This window comes from Osmia lignaria, chromosome 13 (assembly GCF_051020975.1).
Source record: "Osmia lignaria lignaria isolate PbOS001 chromosome 13, iyOsmLign1, whole genome shotgun sequence".
Classification (NCBI taxonomy): domain Eukaryota; kingdom Metazoa; phylum Arthropoda; class Insecta; order Hymenoptera; family Megachilidae; genus Osmia; species Osmia lignaria.
In genome coordinates, this window is record NC_135044.1 from 6,199,007 (window position 1) to 6,218,795 (window position 19,789).

General features: G+C 39.5%; 1 protein-coding gene across 3 annotated transcripts in view; it reads left to right on the forward strand.

The window, feature by feature from the left end:
• Positions 1–4,043: 4,043 nt before the first annotated feature.
• LOC117602597 (uncharacterized) overlaps positions 4,044–19,789 on the forward strand; it is a 29,550-nt gene continuing 13,804 nt past the window's right edge. For 2 of the 3 annotated variants that reach the window (XM_034320823.2, XM_034320822.2), the window contains exons 1-4: positions 4,044–4,260; positions 15,801–15,900; positions 16,781–16,968; positions 17,753–18,812. In XM_034320823.2, coding sequence (XP_034176714.2) covers positions 4,182–4,260; positions 15,801–15,900; positions 16,781–16,968; positions 17,753–18,812 — 1,427 coding nt within the window. In that variant the 5' untranslated portion in view covers positions 4,044–4,181. The remainder of the gene's footprint in view (positions 4,261–15,800; positions 15,901–16,780; positions 16,969–17,752; positions 18,813–19,789) is intronic. The other variant, XM_034320821.2, reaches the window with a different exon arrangement.

Below are 19,789 nucleotides of genomic sequence, written 5' to 3' on the forward strand. Positions count from 1 at the left end.
TCATCCCTACATTCTTTTCATCCCTACATTCTTTTTATCCTTACATTCTCTTCAGCCCTACATTCTTTTCATCCCTACCTTCTCTTCATCCCTACATTCTTTTCATCCCTACATTCTTTTCATCCCCACATTCTTTTCATCCCTGCATTCTTAACATCCCGACATTCCTTACATCGCTTCATCCCTTATATCCCTACATTCCTTACATTCTATAAGGCCTGCCATTTTATACAAATTTAGTTCCTTTTTTCGCCGCCAGATGGCGCTGATTCGACATCGAAATTTTAGTTCACATTTTTACCGCTAGAGGGCAAAAATTGCTTCTTGATTTAGTTCCTTTTTCTAAAACCAGATGGCGCTGATTCGAGGTTGAGATTTTAGTTCACATTTTTGCCGCTAGAGGGCCAAAATTGCTTCTTGATTTAGTTCCTTTTTCAAAAACCAGATGGCGCTGATTCGAGGTCGAGATTTTAGTTCACATTTTTGCCGCTAGAGGGCCAAAATCTCGTCTTGGTTTAGTTCCTTTTTCAAAAACCAGATGGCGCTGATTCGAGGTCGAGATTTTAGTTCACATTTTTGCCGCTAGAGGGCCAAAATCTCGTCTTGGTTTAGTTCCTTTTTCAAAAACCAGATGGCGCTGATTCGAGGTCGAGATTTTAGTTCACATTTTTGCCGCTAGAGGGCCAAAATCTCTACTTGATTTAGTTCCTTTTTCAAAAACCAGATGGCGCTGACTCGAGGTCGAGGTTTTAGTTCACATTTTTGCCGCTAGGGGGCGCTGTTTTGTCGAAAATGTCGAAAAAATAGCGCCCCTAGAAAAGAGGAACTAACTTACCTTTACTTACCTTTACTCGAAGCAGTCTTTATAATATATTTATTATAAGGGATGCAGAGATGTAAGGAATGTAGGGATGAAAAGATTGTAGGGATGAAAGGAATGTTGGGATGTAAGGGATGAAGCAATGTAAGGAATGTAGGGATGAAAACAATGTAGGGATGAAAAGAGTGTAGGGATGAAAGGGATGTAGGGATGAAAAGAATGTAGGGATGAAGAGAGTGTAGGGATGAAAAGAATGTGGGGATGAAAAGAATGTAGGGATGTAAAGAATGCAGGGATGAAATGAATGTAGGGATGATAATAATGAAGGGATTTAAGGGATGAAAAGATGCAAAGATGTAACAGAACGACGGAAGTAAAGGAATCCTGTAGAGGTTCGGGGCTGGGGCCCCGGTCACCACTGCACGCGTCCTGAGGGGTGCCGGCATCGGGTGTGGGCCCCGATATCGGCGGAGTTTGGCACATGGCGGTGGGTCAAAGGACCCTCCCTACCGCCCTAGCGCAGGCCACCGTGGTGGTTTTAGTGGGTAAAAATCCCACACTACCTCCGGCCCCTCCCCAGGGGGGCTGAAGGTGTCTTTCTGAAGATTTCCACCACGTTAAAAAAAAAAAAAAAAAAAAAAAAGGGTATTTAAGGGTTGCAGGAATGCTGGGATGGAAGGAATGCAGGGATGTAAGGGATAGTGAGATGGTCTTGGCCTATAATGAGGGATAAAATTATATATATAACTAGAAAAAGTAAAATAAGTGGGGTCCTCGATTGATCATAATATAATCATAAATGTTATTCCTCTTCGATGAGCTTATTTAATAAGCAAAAAAAAGTAAATGAAGTAAATTAAATAAATTCTAGAAAAAAATTATACTGGTTGTGCCCTCTTTATACGGGCCTGATATTATCCAGGGGTGCCAGGGACCCCGAAGCACCAATGACTATATTTATATACCGACATGATATCATCTGGGGTATTAGGAACCCCGAAATGCCGGTGAGTATCTCTGCATACCAATATAATATCATCCGGGGCGCCAGAGACCCCAAAGCACCCGTGACTATCTCTATATACCGACATGATATCATCTGGGGTACCAGGAACCCCGAAATGCTGGTGAATATCTCTGCATACCAATATAATACCATCCGGGGCGCCAGAGACCCCAAAGCACCCGTGACTATCTCTATATACCGACATGATATCATCTGGGATATCAGGAACCCCGAAATGCCGGTGAGTATCTCTGCATACCAATATAATACCATCCGGGGCGCCAGAGACCCCAAAGCACCCGTGACTAACTCTGCGTACCGACCTAATATCCTATTGGGTTATTAAGGACCCCGAACCGCCGTGAATATCTCTACATACCACTATTATAACATCCGGGGTGCCAGGGACCCCGAAGCAACAGGGACTCTCTCTGCATACCGATATGTCATCTTGGGGTCTCAGGAACCCCAAAGCACCACTCACACTGTTTGCATATTGACATTATGGCATCCGGGGTATCAGGGACCCCGAATCACCGATGACACTCTTTGCTTACTGACACTACGGCATTTGGGGTGTCTGAGACCCCGTGGTACCGGCGACACCGATGTTACGCTACCCGGGGTGTCAGGGACCCCGTAGCAACTAGCGAAATATAAGAACGAAAAACGAACAAATCGTGAAACTCACTTGTTCGGAATAGTGATGGGTTTGACCGGATCTAGCGAAATATAAGAACGAAAAACGAACAAATCCTGAAACTCACTTGATCGAAGTAGTGATGTGTACGACCGGATCTGTAGCGCATGCGCACTACAATTATTTATTATAAAGCAAACTTGTAAATAATTAAGAAATTATTCTCTCACAAACAATGAAAATTATACATTTGTGAATCACAAACGATTTCCAATCAATTACAGTTATCAGTTATCAGAAATCTGTTTATTATGAAAAATTACTGCAATTACAAATTAAAAAGTTTCGGCTGACATTATGATTGAAGTAAAATTGTTAATTACAAAAGAACTAATTTGTCACAAACGTTAAAAATGGACTCACAATCAATCACAAACGATTTACAAACGAAATACACTAAGAAAAATTAAAAATAATCATATTTTATTACTCCTTCCGGGTAGCTTCATGTAGGTTGCATACCGACATATCATTATGGGGTGCTAGAGACCCCGAAGCACCGGTGGTGCTCTCTGCATACCGACGTTATGGTATCCGGGGTGTCTAGGACCCCGTTGTGCCAATAACGCCCTGTGGATACCGACCTGATATCATCGTGGGGTGTCAGTGACCCCACAGGTCACGAATTCTCGAAAACATAATTGGTAAGTTGTCGAGTAGTTTCCTGCGTTCTCGTATAGATGGCGCTGCGATCGGAGGCCAGAGTACATCCTTCCTCTTCGACGTCCGAAGACAAACTGACGCGCTTCAATACCAAATGACTAATTTATAGGATCGAGCTTCTGATCATTTAGTCGGCTATCAGTACTTACGAACATTTAGCTTTGTAATTAGTGTGCATAAAATTCAGTAAATGTTAATTTATGCGTAAAAAGAAATAAAATACGATTTTTATTAGCTCATAAGGAATGATAAAATAATAAATGAAAGGGATGTGAGCTTATTTAATTAGCTAAGAAAATCAATGAAATAAATTAAATAAACTTAGAAAATAAAATAAAAAAAGAAATTTAGAATAATAAATGAAATAACTCAGTTGCTTTTTGTAAAATGCTTTATTTAACAAGGTTCATGGAATAAATACACGTTTATCAAACATCTATTTTAATCATTTTTCCCTCTTGTCCTAATTTTGACTGGTTTCTCAAAAATATAATCAAAGAGTGTACAAATTGTGTCTTTTTAATTGGGAGTGCGAGGTGTGGTAAAAGAGGGATTGGTAAAACCAGACTGACTGTCATACCTACTGTGCTCTATAGTTACATGGCTACATTTGGGGGTGTCTGGAACCCCAAAATCATATACTCCTAAGAACAAATACATGTCGAGTTTTTTGTTTCCATGCTAATTAGTATCGGTATGGTTTCGTTTGGACTAATTAAGCTGTTTGGAGGTCTCGAGATATCTTATCGACTTACAGTTTTGCATCTCCCTGCAAGGTGATGCCATCTAGTTGGAGCAATTGATTGGTGATATTGTCAGCGGGCAGGCGCTAGACTTTCGGAGGCTGCGTGCGGGATGAAGAGCGAAAGACAGAGAAGAACCGAGATTCAAACTCGAAATCTAACGAGGAACTCTCAGAGCCACGCGAGTGGCCGCGCGATACGGCACGATACGAGTGTTTGAAAACGGCTGATAACAGTGTGTTACGCGCCATGTGTGTCGAGAAAAGTGCGAATTTAATGCGGCTCTTTTGTGTCATATCGCTTCTCTATGGATTTCTTCTCCCGTTCGGTGAGTAAATCATTCTTATTTATTGAATTCGCGGGGGTTATCGCTAAACAATTGCTTCTCGTATCAGGAAACAAAGAGCGATCGTTCGATGACAAGTGTTTCGTTTTGTCTAGCTGTTACGTTCCATGAAACATAATTGACAAATTCATTGAACTAATTCGAAGTTAAATTTTTTAATTAATATAATTCTTGTTCCGTGTGATTTCGACGCTATTTAATTATTAGAAAATGTCGCTTAAGAATTATTTTTTTTAACGCATTAAATTTTTATCTCTAAATCACTTTTGTTTCGTTCGGTGCAAAATCATTTCGATTGAAAGGAATGGCAAGGAATAATAAAAATCGAGGAACTACGATGTATCTGTTAATTAAAATAACGATAAAGTCGCATTCAATTATGATACAATACCGTGTTCGTTCTTTCACGCTGAAACGATTGGTTTATAGCATCAAACACCGTTACCGTTTCAAGGATCGAGCGATTCCTTCTTCGAAGATGAAGTGCAATCCGAATTTCCGTGATTCGTCGAAAATAAACCGAATACGCAGTGGGAATCGAAGCGTTTCAAGGTTTCGTGGATACGGATCGATGTTGCATTTGAAACATTGGTAGTTCATCGCAGTAATTAATTCAATTCTAATCAAATATATGTCTATTTCATATTCCTATAATTAATAATTAATAATATACCATGAATTACAAAGAATAATATCTAATAACATTGATATAATTTATAGAATTCAGTTCGATCGCTTCTAAAATCAATTAAAGCTTATAAAATTAAACGTTCACACCTGTTTGTCAAGCGTTAAGTTCAGCGAATAATTACACGATGGCGAGGAACCCTTAGGGAGAGTTTGTTTCAAGCGCGAAACAACGATCGCTTGATCGCAACCGTAACCTTCCATTGAAATGTCGCAAATTGTACGACAATCATCTTGTCAAGCCGTTCAATTCTGTTCACCGCGTTCGCGACGCTCTAATACGAATTCCACGGAGGTTTGGATGACCTTCTCGGCCTAGCTGGCTCACTGTCGGATGCAACAATGATTCCCTTTGGTATATTACCAACGTAACACGTCGCTGTTCTCAGACGAATGAAATTCCCTGTAAACTGTACTCCGGAGAATATTTGATCGTGCCCAGGACGTTAGGAGATAGAGGGAACAGCTATTTTATGCACTTTTGGCATGCATCGCTGCACGGGGTGGGCCTTCCTCCAGGAAATATCGTCGCTGGTATACGCATCTCTTGGTTTCGTAGAGATTTTCCATCGAGCTGATCCGATTTCGTCTTCTAAACGCCCTAGAATCGTTTCAACTTCTCGTTCTCGTTTCGATAAATCGGATAATTAGGACGACACTTAACGAGTTCCGCTTCAGTCGCTGTAATTACCGTCCCCGCAATTATATCTTCATTATCGTCGCAGCAAAACTGTCGAGAAAAGAAAAAGAATATAAATTAATTTAATTCCAGGTCAATGGAAAAATAACAAATACGCGAATCAACGTTAAGGACACGGAAAATTCAATTTCAATTCGAAAGTTCACGATATTTAATGCAGCAACGTTGTTAAGTTTACGAGCAGATAAAAGCTTTGAAAGATTTCGAATTCCCGGACGACCGCAATAATTACAACTATCCGCGAACAAGCGTTACAGCAAAGCCTCACTCGGTGTAACTTGCTAAACTTTCCAAACTTCCAGACACTGAAAGTTTAAAATTTAACCAACTTTCGTGGAGTTTCATAAAATTTCCAAGAAGTCTACGAAATCATTGCAAAATCCCACGGTTTGTAACACGTACGTAGAAACATACTCGAGACCAAGATCTCCGAGCTCGCGTGCATCTAACATATCACGAGGGTGTAATTTACTCAGTTAGCAAGTTCTAAGAGACGACTATGTAGCGTCTCATTATGGTCGTCAATCGATGTCAGCTTCATACCTCTCGAAAATCTGTGTTCGTTATCCATCGTCTCGTTAATACGTACTTCGCGAGTCACAGAAGCTGCTCTCTCTCATAAGTGGAACAGACGAGTCAGGATCAGACGAAACGGTTAAGTAACCCATCTGGAATTGTCGGATGGAAGTTGGTTGGTTAATGGATCTTAGAATTTCAGCTAACAGAAATTGAAATGATAAGATTCGATAGGGGTTAAGAGATTCGCTCGATAAATTACCAAATTTGAATAATTAAAAGAGATAAGTAAGGTATTCTGATATTGGTTATATCTTCATTATCGTCAAAGCAACACTGTCAGCAAAAGAAAAAGAATATAAATTAATTTAATTCCATTAAAGGAATCAAGGTTAAGGACATGGAAAATTTAATTTCAATTCGAACTGCATACTTTTCGAAAGTCCACGATATTTAACGCAGCATTTGTTAGAGAATACTTGACAGTGCTGTCGCCAGCAACGGTACACTATCACCAGAAAAATGTACTTTGATATTTTTCACCGAAGAAAAACCATTAATCATAACGTTTGTTGGCTCGAAAGTAACAACTTCTTTTCGACGCGTCACGGGAAATAAGAAGGAATGGCCAAGATAAATGGTACACCCGGTAGACATCTGTGCGCGATTCAACGCGCGTCAAATATATCGAAAATGGCAAGAAAACGTCGTCCATTCGGTTCTCGTCTCTTCACTGTATCAATCCACTTGGCGTTATTGACCATTTATATTAATGGTATTGCCAGAGAAACAACGAGTAAAATGGGGGAGTGAAAGAAAGTCGTCTGGGACAATTGAAAATGTTCGTCTTGTTTCCTGATTCGTTAGTACATATGAACAAACATAAAAATGATTCTTGATAAATGAAAAATATAAAATCTGTTATTTTTTCTCTCATTTTATATCTACTATTTTATTTGAAAATCCTTTCCTTTCTTCATTTTTATCTGTATCCGAGGGAATCGATGTGGCTCACAATTGAATAAGCAACTTGAATCTCGTCAGGATTTGTCTGAAAAGATACATAGGTGGGATACGTGACGGAATCGTTCAGGCAAAGCGCGTTTCCGGTGGATTCGTGCGTTACGAAAGTAAATGAGTCGTATTATACTTCATACGATTCGTTGAATTATATTTTCCGCGAGAAATCTTCCGTTGTTATTCGTTCCGGCTAATGGGATAACGCGTTCCGAGCAACGAATATTTAAACGTTTTATTCAGCGAGAATAAAAAGCGACGAAAAATAATGAAAATCAAATTTCAGGTAGAAATAATGATATTATTCATTGCTATCGTCATTATTTCGTCGAGTTACAGTGTCAAAGGGAGTTTTGAAATTCAAAGGAAAGTTTTTCAGATAAAATTCATCGGCATTTTCGAAACTTTTAAAACATTTTTTAGAAAAAAAGAACGGTGGAATGTCTTGATAAAAATTCCCGAGGGTACTTTAGAGAGTGAACGCATTACGCTCTGATGTGTTGTAATATATTTATGAGAATGAAAGATTACAGTCGATAACACACGGTGAATAACTGTGTTGTAGCTGCGTTATTACACGCTAAACGAATGTGTAACTTGTGAAAGGTGTTCCTAGAAACTTCCAACACCACTGACGCGAGTTTACGTTTTACATCAGCAATTTAGTTGTTTAATGAAGTTTCTTAACTTTAGAATGTAAGTTCATATGGTGTAATTACAATTTAGTCCTGGATATATTTTAAGATTGAATTAAATGGTAAAAAATCAATTTTTCGTGGGATCGATTAATTAGTTTACCTAAGAATAAATTACTCAGCGCCTGTTCCTGAATTTGCAGAAGTCTACGGGTTAGTTCTAATAAATCAAAGGTTCCACGCGTATTCCACGTCGTATCCCAAGGTAAATAACATTTTGCCGGAGGAGAATAGGGGATCTGAATTGATGATGAAGTTAGCTTTTCTCGACGAAGTTGGCCCTCATTGTGGTCTATCCGCTGTCTTTCATCGTAACAGATATTAGTAACCGGAAACTGGTCGTATCGGTAATAGAACTTCAACGAAACTGATTCATTTTTCAGCTATACAATTGTTCGGTACGCTCCTTTGAGGAATTGTACTTTCTGTACGGTAGCAAAGTCACGTTTTAAATTGCTACAATTTTCGTTCAACGTGAATGAAAATGGAATTCGTTTTGAATTTGAAAAGGATTTGTTTCTAAATAAAATAAATGGAGTTATTTGTAAAGAATATGAATCCTCTCAGTGTTCATTAAAATAGAGGAGCTAAGAATTTTTCTTAAATCCTCCAGCTTTGTTAAAGTATCTAACGTTCATCATTTGAATAATTATAATTACACATTGCCATTTTAACCAGCGTTAGATTAGGTTTTGCCTAACTACAAGGGACTTGACGCGAATTCTGTTAATTTTCACGGTACACTGCAAACTGCGAGTATACAAAGCAACACTGAACTCTCCTGTTTGTCTCTACATCTTTCTGTACCAGTATACGTAATTAGTTTTGCTGTTGAACGTATCAGCTGATTTATGAATTAATATTAATTAAAGTTTCATTAGGGAAAATGAAAGATTTCAAAGTGATCTGAAATTTTATAAATAGAATTTCATATTTCATATACTTACATTTTCTATTATAATAATGAAATAAAAGTAACAATTAATCACTTATATGGGAAATACAATTCGGTGTTGAAAGGGTTAATTAAGCTCACGTGTACCTGGGATGGGTTAATATGATTTAAATTTTCAACTAGGACGATGTATATTAGCCAGGTTTGATATAATAGGCTTCAGCAGTGATAAAACAGTGGTTACAGAGTAATTAATTCTATTACCCTGGTTATTAATGTATATTATCGTTAATAATAAAGAACGTTAAAAATTTATTGAAAAATACGGAAGTAAAATCGTCGTGAAAATCCATTCAAAGACGATTGGAAACTATTAAAGTAGAACTGCATTTGAATGAATCTTTTGAACATTTAATATCTCGCTGAGAAAGCGACGAGAAGCAAGATATTTTTCAACCCTCTCCCGTGCCCATCCTTTTCTCTCGTTTCCTCTTAAACCTTCAGATTAACTTCCAGGCTCGCCAACTAGACAAAGAAACGTATACTTTTATGCTTTACTTAGAAGCGAGTTCAGAGTACTTAAGACTGCTGAAAATGCCGGGACAAGACTTTTCATTTCTTCCTTTTCATCCTACTTTTTCATTTTTTCGCCGGGTTACCTGACCGGTTAATTAAGACGGTTGCGCTGGTGCGAACAGGAGAAAGCCCTGAATACAAAAATGTATTCTTCCCCGTTTGACATTTTAAAATACACGGAGCAATGAAAAATTCGAGATACAAAATTCCTCGAAGAGGAAACGGGTGGAACCAGAGTCGAGTTTTCACTGGGGTAGCGAACGGTGTCAGTAAAATTTCCATTCCCCGATGCTATCGCAACGTGCATCCTCAATTTCTATTTAAAAACCGCCTCACTTTTCGATCGAGTAACCGAAATTCATCCTCGCGGTGCTGTTCAAACGTTTACGTAAAAAAATGGACCAGGGAAGAGCCCTGTTTATTCAGGAAGAAAATGATTATCGACCTCGATGGATTTACCGTTCCTTTCAATAAAAATAATCCCATGGTTCACGGTTCCCGGCGAACTGGTGCACGAGGAAAATCGTGACTCTTCTACGGGTTAATTTCATGGTTAGAGGGTGCATCCAGCAGAGGGTGTTCCTTTCTCGCGTTTAAGTTGAACGTGCTTTCCAACTATCTGTCGGTCGAAAGTAAGTACAGACTTGCCGGGGCTGCAACACTTGCCACGGTTTACTTGACTTAAGAAGTAACTTCGTTAGCCAAACATGTAATTAAGACCGAACTGGAAATACTTTCGTGGCGGAGAATCGTCGGCGATGCAACCGGCTTGATTCTACGCAGCTGCGATCAAATTCCAGATTTTCATGGAACCTTTGCACCCCTGCCGTGCCTCGATTGCTTGGAAGTTCGCGTTACTTCGGCGAGGATGCTTTCGGAGATTCGAAAATAATTATTCTACCCGTCTGATCCTCGCTCGTCTGTTTCGTTCGAGAAAGGAACCGGAGATATAATATCGGAACGCGAAATCTCATCGTTTTCTTCTTATTTCGATTTGATTCGCGGAGGATACGACGTTTTGATTAGACATTTCTTATCGATAAAACATCGGATGGAAACACAGCTGGGTACAATTCAAAGGAGCTACTAAAATTTTTCTAGAACAACGATAATTAAATAGGAATTTTCATTTTTTATACTGGAGGAGCTGCAACCCTTCAATCGCAGTGTGACAAAAATATTGCATCAAAGAAATACTAATTATTTTTCTATTAATCAAACACATGATACTTAATTAAATATTGATTATATATATTCGTTAAATTATTTAACATTTATACGTAAAATAAACATACAAAATGATTATAAATGGTGTTAAGGGAGAAATAAAAAGACGTTCCCATCTGGAACGATTCCATTTGCCCGATTTTATAATTCGCTTAAGGGTGGGTTCACCGTTGCCCGTCCGATAGAGAGTTTCCTTTCAGGAAACGTGGCCAGAAAGAGAAGCAGCAGAAGGCATCGCAATGAAGGAAAGAATCGCTTCAGATGAAAACGATTAAAGCGTCGAACAAAGCGACGCCGCCGACGGCGATAGAGAGTAATTCGTTCGTTTCACCATTGTAAGCGAGTACGCGAGATTGACGAATCCGTAGCGAAAGTTTAATTAAACCCTCGGACAAGAAGGGGCCAACGTCGCTTCTACTTCGTCAACGCGAATTTCTACGTGTCCACGATTTTATGATACTTTTTACGATTCCGAATGACCGTTCCTAGAGATGGTATTCGATATGAAAGATTAAGGGCGAGGGGGATGAAAGTTGGGGCTCTTTCGCTGAATCAGCGATAGAAACTGTTATTAGACTGAGAATATTCGAGTAGATTTATAGTTTTATAAAAGGATACCCTTCTCCATTTACCAAATTCGCTAAAATTCAATCGCTCCTAAGGGTAATTAACAGTCCCCTTGTCTTTGCTCTTTGCTTTCCATCACAGTTTCTCACACAGTCGTCGATCGTGATCTGTTTACGGCTACTTTTAAACACACCAACGAGAAGTTTTAGTTAAGTGTGAAACGAACGTACAAGCCAGGGGCGTAATTAACCTCCCTCCCTGGGTTGGTCAGGTAACGAAAGAAATTACGAAATTAGTTTAACTTTCTTCTTTTTTTTTTACTCTCCTGACAGAAACACGGCTGTAATGGCCGTGTGGGAAAATCTAAAGTTTCCTTTTGACTCGTTAACACTTTTTACCAGGGCTAATTTTTCCTACTGGAAAGCAAACGGTAAGTTGGAAAAAGGGTGGAATTCATATCTCATCGAAGATGAAAACTTTCCAGTAGGCGTTTGCTTTGCATCGCGATGAAAGCAATTATTGGATCTCGGAGTTGCACTTTTATTTCCCTTTCTCTGTTTGTCTCGTACCTCAAATTTCATATCGCGTGTTCTTAACAGGAGACTTAATTTAAACTTTTCATTCGTTTCCTTATAAGATTAATATTAAGATACTTGGGTTAAAAATTGATTAAATCAAAAAATATTTTGGGGAGAGACATTCTAATGACATTTCATTCTATCTTTTATTATTTTAGAGATATAACTTCATCTATATGCATAAATCATATTCAAATAATAATACTTGACTTAGTAATTGATTTAACAATAATTGACCCTGATTTACTTTTAAGCAAATAGTAGGATTGATTGAATAAGCTTTATCGTGAAACTTCCAATTAAAAAGAAAATTGCTCTGTTCATTAAGGTGTGACCTATAATTTTAATCAACCGTAAAGAGGGTACCTAGGTAATTGATAAAAAAAAAACGAAAAAAAATCACGTACGTGCTTCTCTGTTAAGCAATAAGAATTAAACGAATTCCTGTCGCGTTCACCTGAAAAACGCTATTGATCCGAGTATCTAGCTCGCAAATAGCGCGCGTTCGATTTTATTGAACTCTAGTTCCTGGTATCGTTCGCTATATATAATCTCTGCGAGCTACGCCAAAAATCTGGGGAACGACAAAAGAAGTTTTGCTTCTTTTGTAAAGAAGGCCAGTGCACCCGCATTTTTCGACCGAGCGAAAGGGGTAATTTTTCCACGGTTTGTTTCTACGATTGCCGATACCATCCGCGGTCACAGCCTACGACGGGAATTTATCTTTCGCCTGTAACAATGCCGAGCCAGAGAGGGTAATGGAATTTTTTCATCAACCAGCTATCCCGGTGACACGGTTCCCTTAAAGCTTCCTTCATACCCCTTATCAGGACTTACCTCGACGCCGGGTGACATTCAAGAGCTACGATTTTCAGCGGTATTGCACCGCCGGGAGAAGAAATTTCATTTCGTGGCACGAAGAGAAGTTGAGAGGGAGGGGACAAAAAAAAAGGAGAGGATTTCTCATTCGTCGAGGAATCGGTATAATCGAATAGCCGCCGGCACTTTGCCGATGTGTACGCAATAGTCGCGGGAGTAAATGATCGATAAAGAAAAATGGCAAGGGAATCGAGCATTCCCTGCCAATGTTCCCTCCTCCTCCTCTGGAACAGGCTTAATGAAACGATGAAAAGATAGGATAATCAATTAATCAGTCTCTTACCTCGAGATCGATGTCGATTTCTCTAAAGAACATCGGTCATCGAAACGACGGAAGTCTAATAGAAAGGGATGAAACGAACGGCTGATGCCATTAATCCATCCAAGGAATTCACTTCGATTCGTAGGTGAAAGAAAACGAATATCCTAGAGTTTTCATCGTATAACGAGGTTAATTCCTACGCGAACAAGGGGAGAAGTAATTACGTATGAATTAAACGCGTAAGCATTTCCTCATTTCCTTCGAGGTGGATTTACTTAATGCCGCGTCTCGGCTCGGCGGTAGAGAACTTCAAATCGCGGTCGTCGTACGCGTTGACCTGAAACTTCTATAAACGACGCTTTGTCAATGCTGTTTTATATAAACCGGTGATCTCAGATAAATATCTCGAAGGGTTACGAAACACGCCATGTTTCATCGTGCTCGTCATAGCGACACATATTTCGTTTCGTCTGTTAGAAACGTCGAATATTTTAAGAGTGAAATTATAATTTAATTACTAATATTGTGATATATTTTTGATATTAAAAAGGAACGCAAAAATCAATGCCTTTTAATGATTTACAAGCTTTTTTATCAAATGACACGATTTGAGAGAGATAATGGAACTTTCATGTAACTCCGCGTCAATGATGAATGATTTATTTCATACCATCCCTCAAAGTTTCAAACATTTCGTCGTTCGAAATATCCTTTAAACTTGCTTAATACCACTAATTACAGAAAATATTTATTTTCAAAAATTCAAAGCCACGCAGCCGTGGATGCATTTTAATTTACTTCTCTGTGTATATTCCAATATTTTTGTTAATTGACGAATAATTTGCGTTAATGGTTGTATGAAAGGTAGAAAATGGAAAGGCCAAGCGAATTTTATGCAGACGAATAAATAATCATTTCGCTGAAATTAGTTATTAAATAAACGGCGGACCATGGAGAGAGATTTCATCCAGATTTTAGAGCGCAATTCATTTTCATTTTCTCAGCTCGAAATTATTTATCCAATGTACTGGAAAATAATGAAATTCTTTTATTTCGACGTTCCATCAAATAAATTCGAGTCGTTAAATATTTATCGAGGAGAAGAGGTATCGAGAGGACCATCGAGGTATTATTCGAATTTCCTTTTCTTTACTTTCGTCAATTTCTCTTCCATAATGCATAGGTAACGAGTTTCACGTCCACTTCATGAACAGGTTCATAACATTCCACACGTTCGATCGCCGGAATTCGAATCAGATCGGTCCCATTATATTTCCGGTTCACGTAAAATCGATGGTGGGAGCGGTACAAGCTCCCTTAGAATGACTTAGAGCCAACGACTGACCTATCCCATGTTGAACGACCTCGACGAGCTTCGAAGGCCAATGTACCATAATTTATAACTTTATCAGACGTTCCGGTTGTACCTGTACAGGGTTCTCAAAGACTATGCTCCGTGTTATTCTGTAACCAGCTTACGTTTTTCATGCGGTTAGATTAAGCGGACGCAGAGAGAAAATCGAATTTCCTGTCAATCTAATATTATTTCCGCTTCTGTTATTTCTCTGCGATCCATCAAATCGAACTCGAAATTTGTTTAACTTTCAAACTGGTAAATAGGAAATAGAAAACTATTTTCAATTCTCGAATTATTTCTATTAATATACCGTTGTAACTTCAAGATGTAATTTAAAGGCTGGTGAAATATAAATCGTTCAAAGTTTTGCCGTCATATGTGATCGAATACTGCGTTGCATTTTTACTTTTCTATTACGTGCAATAACTTTTCCAATTTCCTAATGACAGGAGAAATTGTTCAGATTCTTTTACGTTTGACTTTCGTCCTATGAGCATTTGAAAGAGTTAAGAAATAAGGAGAGTAACAATTTATCCGAGACACTTATAATGGCTCAGTAATTCCCTTACGAAGAAAGCCGTTCATTCTCTTTACCCGTTTCCATTATTTCCCTGCTACAAATTAAGAAAGTATAACAATTATCCTCGAAGCAATTTCATTTCCAACGAGCTCGTTACACTTCACAGGTTCCTTTTGTTTCCTTTCTTTTTTTCCTTCTTCCTTTCAATTATCCTTGCGAACGTTTTACCTGTTCTAACGGCGAAGGGAAAAAAGGGAAGTTCTATAAGGAAATTTCATCGGTAATTTGCGAAACGCTACGATTTTCGCGAGCATTGCCCGCGAGCTGAACGACTATTGCGCTTTGTTTCCCCGTCGTTTTCCGTTCGCACGCGGCCGATAAAAAGTTCAATATCGAGCTGAAAAACCGGTGGAACCGAGTGTGGCAACTGGTATATGCAAGTACTTTTGCACAGTGCATCGCAAAGTGCCGCGGCTTCCATTGACTTCCGGGCCGGAGTTCGAGCAGAACCGAAGTGTGCCTTCAAGATCTCGAACTGCGAAAACTTTCCTCCTCGGCCAGCTCGAAACTTCCTACAGCACGGAAATGGAAACTCCCGTTCCCTGTTTCCCAGCACATCGTCGACCCTTGTTTCCGCCTTCCCTACTATTCTCATTCTTTTCTCTTTTTCTATCAATAAATAACAGCAAACTAGAAAAGTTAATTGCTTTTTCTCGATTTTATATATTTTGCTTTCAATCGAACCTCTATCGATATTTGGTAAAATCATTTGAAAAATATTCCTGATTATTCATGGAACACGCTATAAAAGCTTCCAAATATAATTCTATCGATATAAAATCTATTTCTTGATATAAAAAGGAATCTAAATTTACTAGATCCATTAAATCCATAAAATATGCGGTTGTAAAAACGTCAACAATATCTAAATATGAAACTACAAAAAGTTATTTATACTCTGAAGAAGATAAGCGTTGCGTCATTTCTAGATTCTTTTTCTGAATTTTTATATTGGATTTTGAATGTCTGATCTTTTTGGTTTGCAGGAGATTGTCAGAACGCGGAACCGCGGAATCAATTCGGCGAGAAGAAAATAGGTGATCTACGAGACGATCTGCAAACTGACGACACAGATCAGTCGTACGTGTAAGTATTCTAGATTGTCACAGTTTGAAATGTCGATAATTTTCAAATCGTAAACGATAAAACGAAAGGTTCGTCTTCGAAAAGTTAAATACCTTAAAATCGGGTACGGTAAACGTCGCGAAAACCTGCAGGATGACACTGAGAACAGTTGTCCTAGTCTCCCTTAGGAATGTGTAACTGGTGTCTACGAGAGTAGAGGTAATAAGCGAACCGTCTCGTTAATTACCAAGGCCGGCTGTTATATTTGTGGAACGATGTCAATTGTTTCAAGTAAACCTAGTTTTATTTCAAAATAACATCTATCGCGAAGACAAATCGTGAAATAAAGCTTGATACATTGAAGTTTCTTTAATTAATTAAAATTTTTAATCAGACCACGAACGAAAATGTCTACCAGAAGATTTTCAAATTAATTTTCTTGAGAATATCGCAGATGCTCTAAGAAGACCTCGAAATTCTTAATCAGGGTAAGAGTAAAAATATAGGACAATCGTAGAATTTCTAATTAAGATAGAAATGAAGCCAGGAGGAAATATAACGAGCGAACTTAAAACCACTAATCGAAGATTTCTAATGGAAAATTGAAAAAGAAGCGACAGAATCTGAAATTAGAAACGCGACACTTAAAATTTTCAAGTCGATCAGGCTAATCGAGGCGAACGGTGCTCGAGGTAGGAGGACCGTTCTAGTAGAAACTTAGCAGGAGCTGCTTTTCACGGGTGAAATTTTAAAAAGGGTAACTTAAAGAGGTACACGGAGTTATGCATGCTGAAGGGAGAGTTACTGAGCGTACGAACTATAGTCTTTCCACTTTGTCGCGAGTACAAGAAAAAAAAAGGAAAGAGGAGAGAAAAAAAATGGTGGCTGTGTTATCCATTAGCTGGGATGCGTCTCTCGAGGGTAAAAAGGCGCTCGATGAGAGCGGCAGCTCTCTCTCGTCTCGTAACGCAGCAGAGGTGCCGGAGACGGAAGCGGAAACGTCGCCTCGGGCAGACGGAAATAGGGACAAGGCACTCCTTCCACCAGAAGGTGCTTCCAACTCGTCCCTTTGGTCGGCTTTGAATGTCAGTGAGTAAAAATGTTTGCTTTTCAAATCAAACCGAAAGTGTCCCTCGCTTACTCTACTTAATTTTCAGTGAAAAACAAAATTTTCATTGTTTTAGAAAACAAAAGCAAGCTATTTAGGGATATAAAATAGATACATCTGTCAGATAGAAATGATTATAAGGTGTAGAATCTAATATCTCGACAGGTGTATAATTATTTCTAATTCATATTATACAGTGTTCTGTACTGCAAAATTATCCCTCTTCAAAGTATAATCCATACAGGATACAGTGAATAGAAATAAAGACCCTGAAATTACACTTCAAAGTGTTAATAAAGTTTACCTATTTTCACATGATTTCACTGCCAACGGAAGTTGCTTTAATTTTACATACCAAAAAACAGTAGCTTATCTTACGATTTAATTTAACACAGCTATCAAAGGAACCTAAGAACGCGTTAATCAGTGCATGACAAAGTATCATTCACTGTTTTACAAGCTGACAGATCTGGAAATGAACTGTAATAATATTACAATTTATAGAAACAATTATCTTTACCTCATTCGTTTTGTAAATAATCTCACGCGAACGTAGGATAATTTACACTTCTCAGAATTTCTTCTTAACTGACACTTTTAGCATCTATAGAAGACAGGATGATTACAAGTTTCCAACTTGTCAATTTAAAAGAAAACCTGCTCAGCTGCATAGAGCCGTTCGCCTATGACATAGTAGTCGATAGAAGAGAAGAAAAATTTCAAGAATGCGCGATATTTAATTGAATTTTCCCGAACATTTTCCAGCATCGACGTCGACGAACCGGCGAAGGGTAGACACGAGCGATCGCAGCCGAAAGAAACGTCGCAGGAACAAAGAATCGAAGAGTTCCGTAACGAGTCGTCAACGCGAGACCGGCGAAGACGTTCGCGAGAACGAGATCCGTGGAAAACGAGGCGGACCAGCGAAAAATTCGAAGGATTCTCCGGCTCGAAGGTATCGCGCGGAGCGACGGAGGAGGAGGAAGAATCGCGAGCGAAAGCGTGGGAGGAAAAGAGGTAGGACAAACGGGGATCGAGACGGTCGTAGGAATTCCAAGTTCAAGAGAAGAATGAACGATGCACCGGCCGCTCTGATGCTCGGCAAGATCGAGGACAACGTTTCCGGTTACAACGACACGTCGGACGTGATCTGGCGCGACAACCAACAGGCACCTTCGAACGGGACCTATCTCGATCTCGCCGGTGTAACCTCGTCGAATCTGCAGGATCAACTAACCACCGAATCATCGAAGCGATCCACGCAGACGACCTCGCGTTACAGGGGTCACGAGGACACCGTGGAGAGGGAATTCTCGAAGCAACTGGAGAAGGAGATCTCCCGCGCTCAAATGGAGGATCCAGCCAGCTTGGAGAACCGTATCCTCGGCAGCTCGGTGTCCCAAGGATACAAGGACGATCGCAAACAGGCCATCTACAACAACGAAGTTCACTTCGCTAGCCCGAGATACGATGCCGATAAAATGTTAGGTTACTCGAGAACCGAGGAGGACCTTCCAATCCTGGACCTCGAGAACGAGGTGTTGGCGAGAACCCTGAAGGATTACAACGCGTACATGACGTCGAGTATGAAGTTATCGATGCTGCCGCGACGCGATCAAAACGAGCCCCGCAAAATTGCCGGATCGCATTTTCACGGTAAACCCATAATCGAGGAAACCGAGGCGGTGAGGTACGGAAAGAAGAGCACGGAAACAGCGAGCACCACCGAAGCGTACGACGACGATACGAAGGGAGATTTATCGTGCATAAATGGAACGTTCGTGCCTGCACCCCTTACGAGGCATGCGCTGATCAAATATGTAAAGTAAGTGCTTTTTCTTATGAATTATTCAACTCATCCTTTCTATAGAATTGGTTACCTTGGAGTTAAACGAAGATCTCCGCTTGTGAAGTTGAGTTGTTTGGTGACCACTGATTGAGACTGTAAAATCATTTGATAAGTAATTAAACAGTTTGATAATAGGACTTCTATTTCTTTAGTACCTTGGGTTGAAATTATCAATCAATCTTGTGAACTTTGCTGGAAATCCTTGTTCGTCTTCTCCTTCGAGGACTAAAACGTTTCTAATAGCCATTCTCGGGAGCGAAAAGTCGTTTCGAAAGTCCTCCTCTCTTAGGCCGTTCTTTAATTCGAGCACATGGCTGCGTAGCAAATGCGTCAACCTATTCCACCCCCGTTTCGTTAGAAAACTGAATTACTGGGACAAGTTCGTAGCTGGGATTGCAGGGGAACCGGAAAACTTTTCGATCGAAACGCCGGAACTTTTCAATGCTTCGACGTGCCGGAATTACCTGGCGCCGCTATAAAATATAGAGATCGAAGAAGTAAAAGGGTGCGCGAGTGTAAATGGCAAATAAATCTTGACGGGGAGCAAATATTGAATCAAAGGGATGAAGAACAAGGGAGGGAAAATACTTTTGCGTGAGAAGGATATCGGGATTGAGATTAAAAAGGAAACGATAGCAACCGGTACACCAGTTAATTCCGCGTTACATAATTCCTTTTGATGTAAATTGATCCAAGAAGCATCGAATGCATTTCGTAAGCTTCCTTTTCCGTAGGCTTATAAATTAATTCCAGCCAAATCATAAATCTTTCCTTCGAGTTTACATTATCTTGATGGGAAAGTATCGATCAGTTATCTTTCGTCCGCCACCTGCGCAAGTTCCTTCGGGGGTGAGTGGTAAACCATCAACAAATTAATTCCTACGATCGTTGCGCTTTTTACCCCTGCTAAATCATCGTCTACGTCTTCGTTGTTAAATGCGGGACTAAAATAA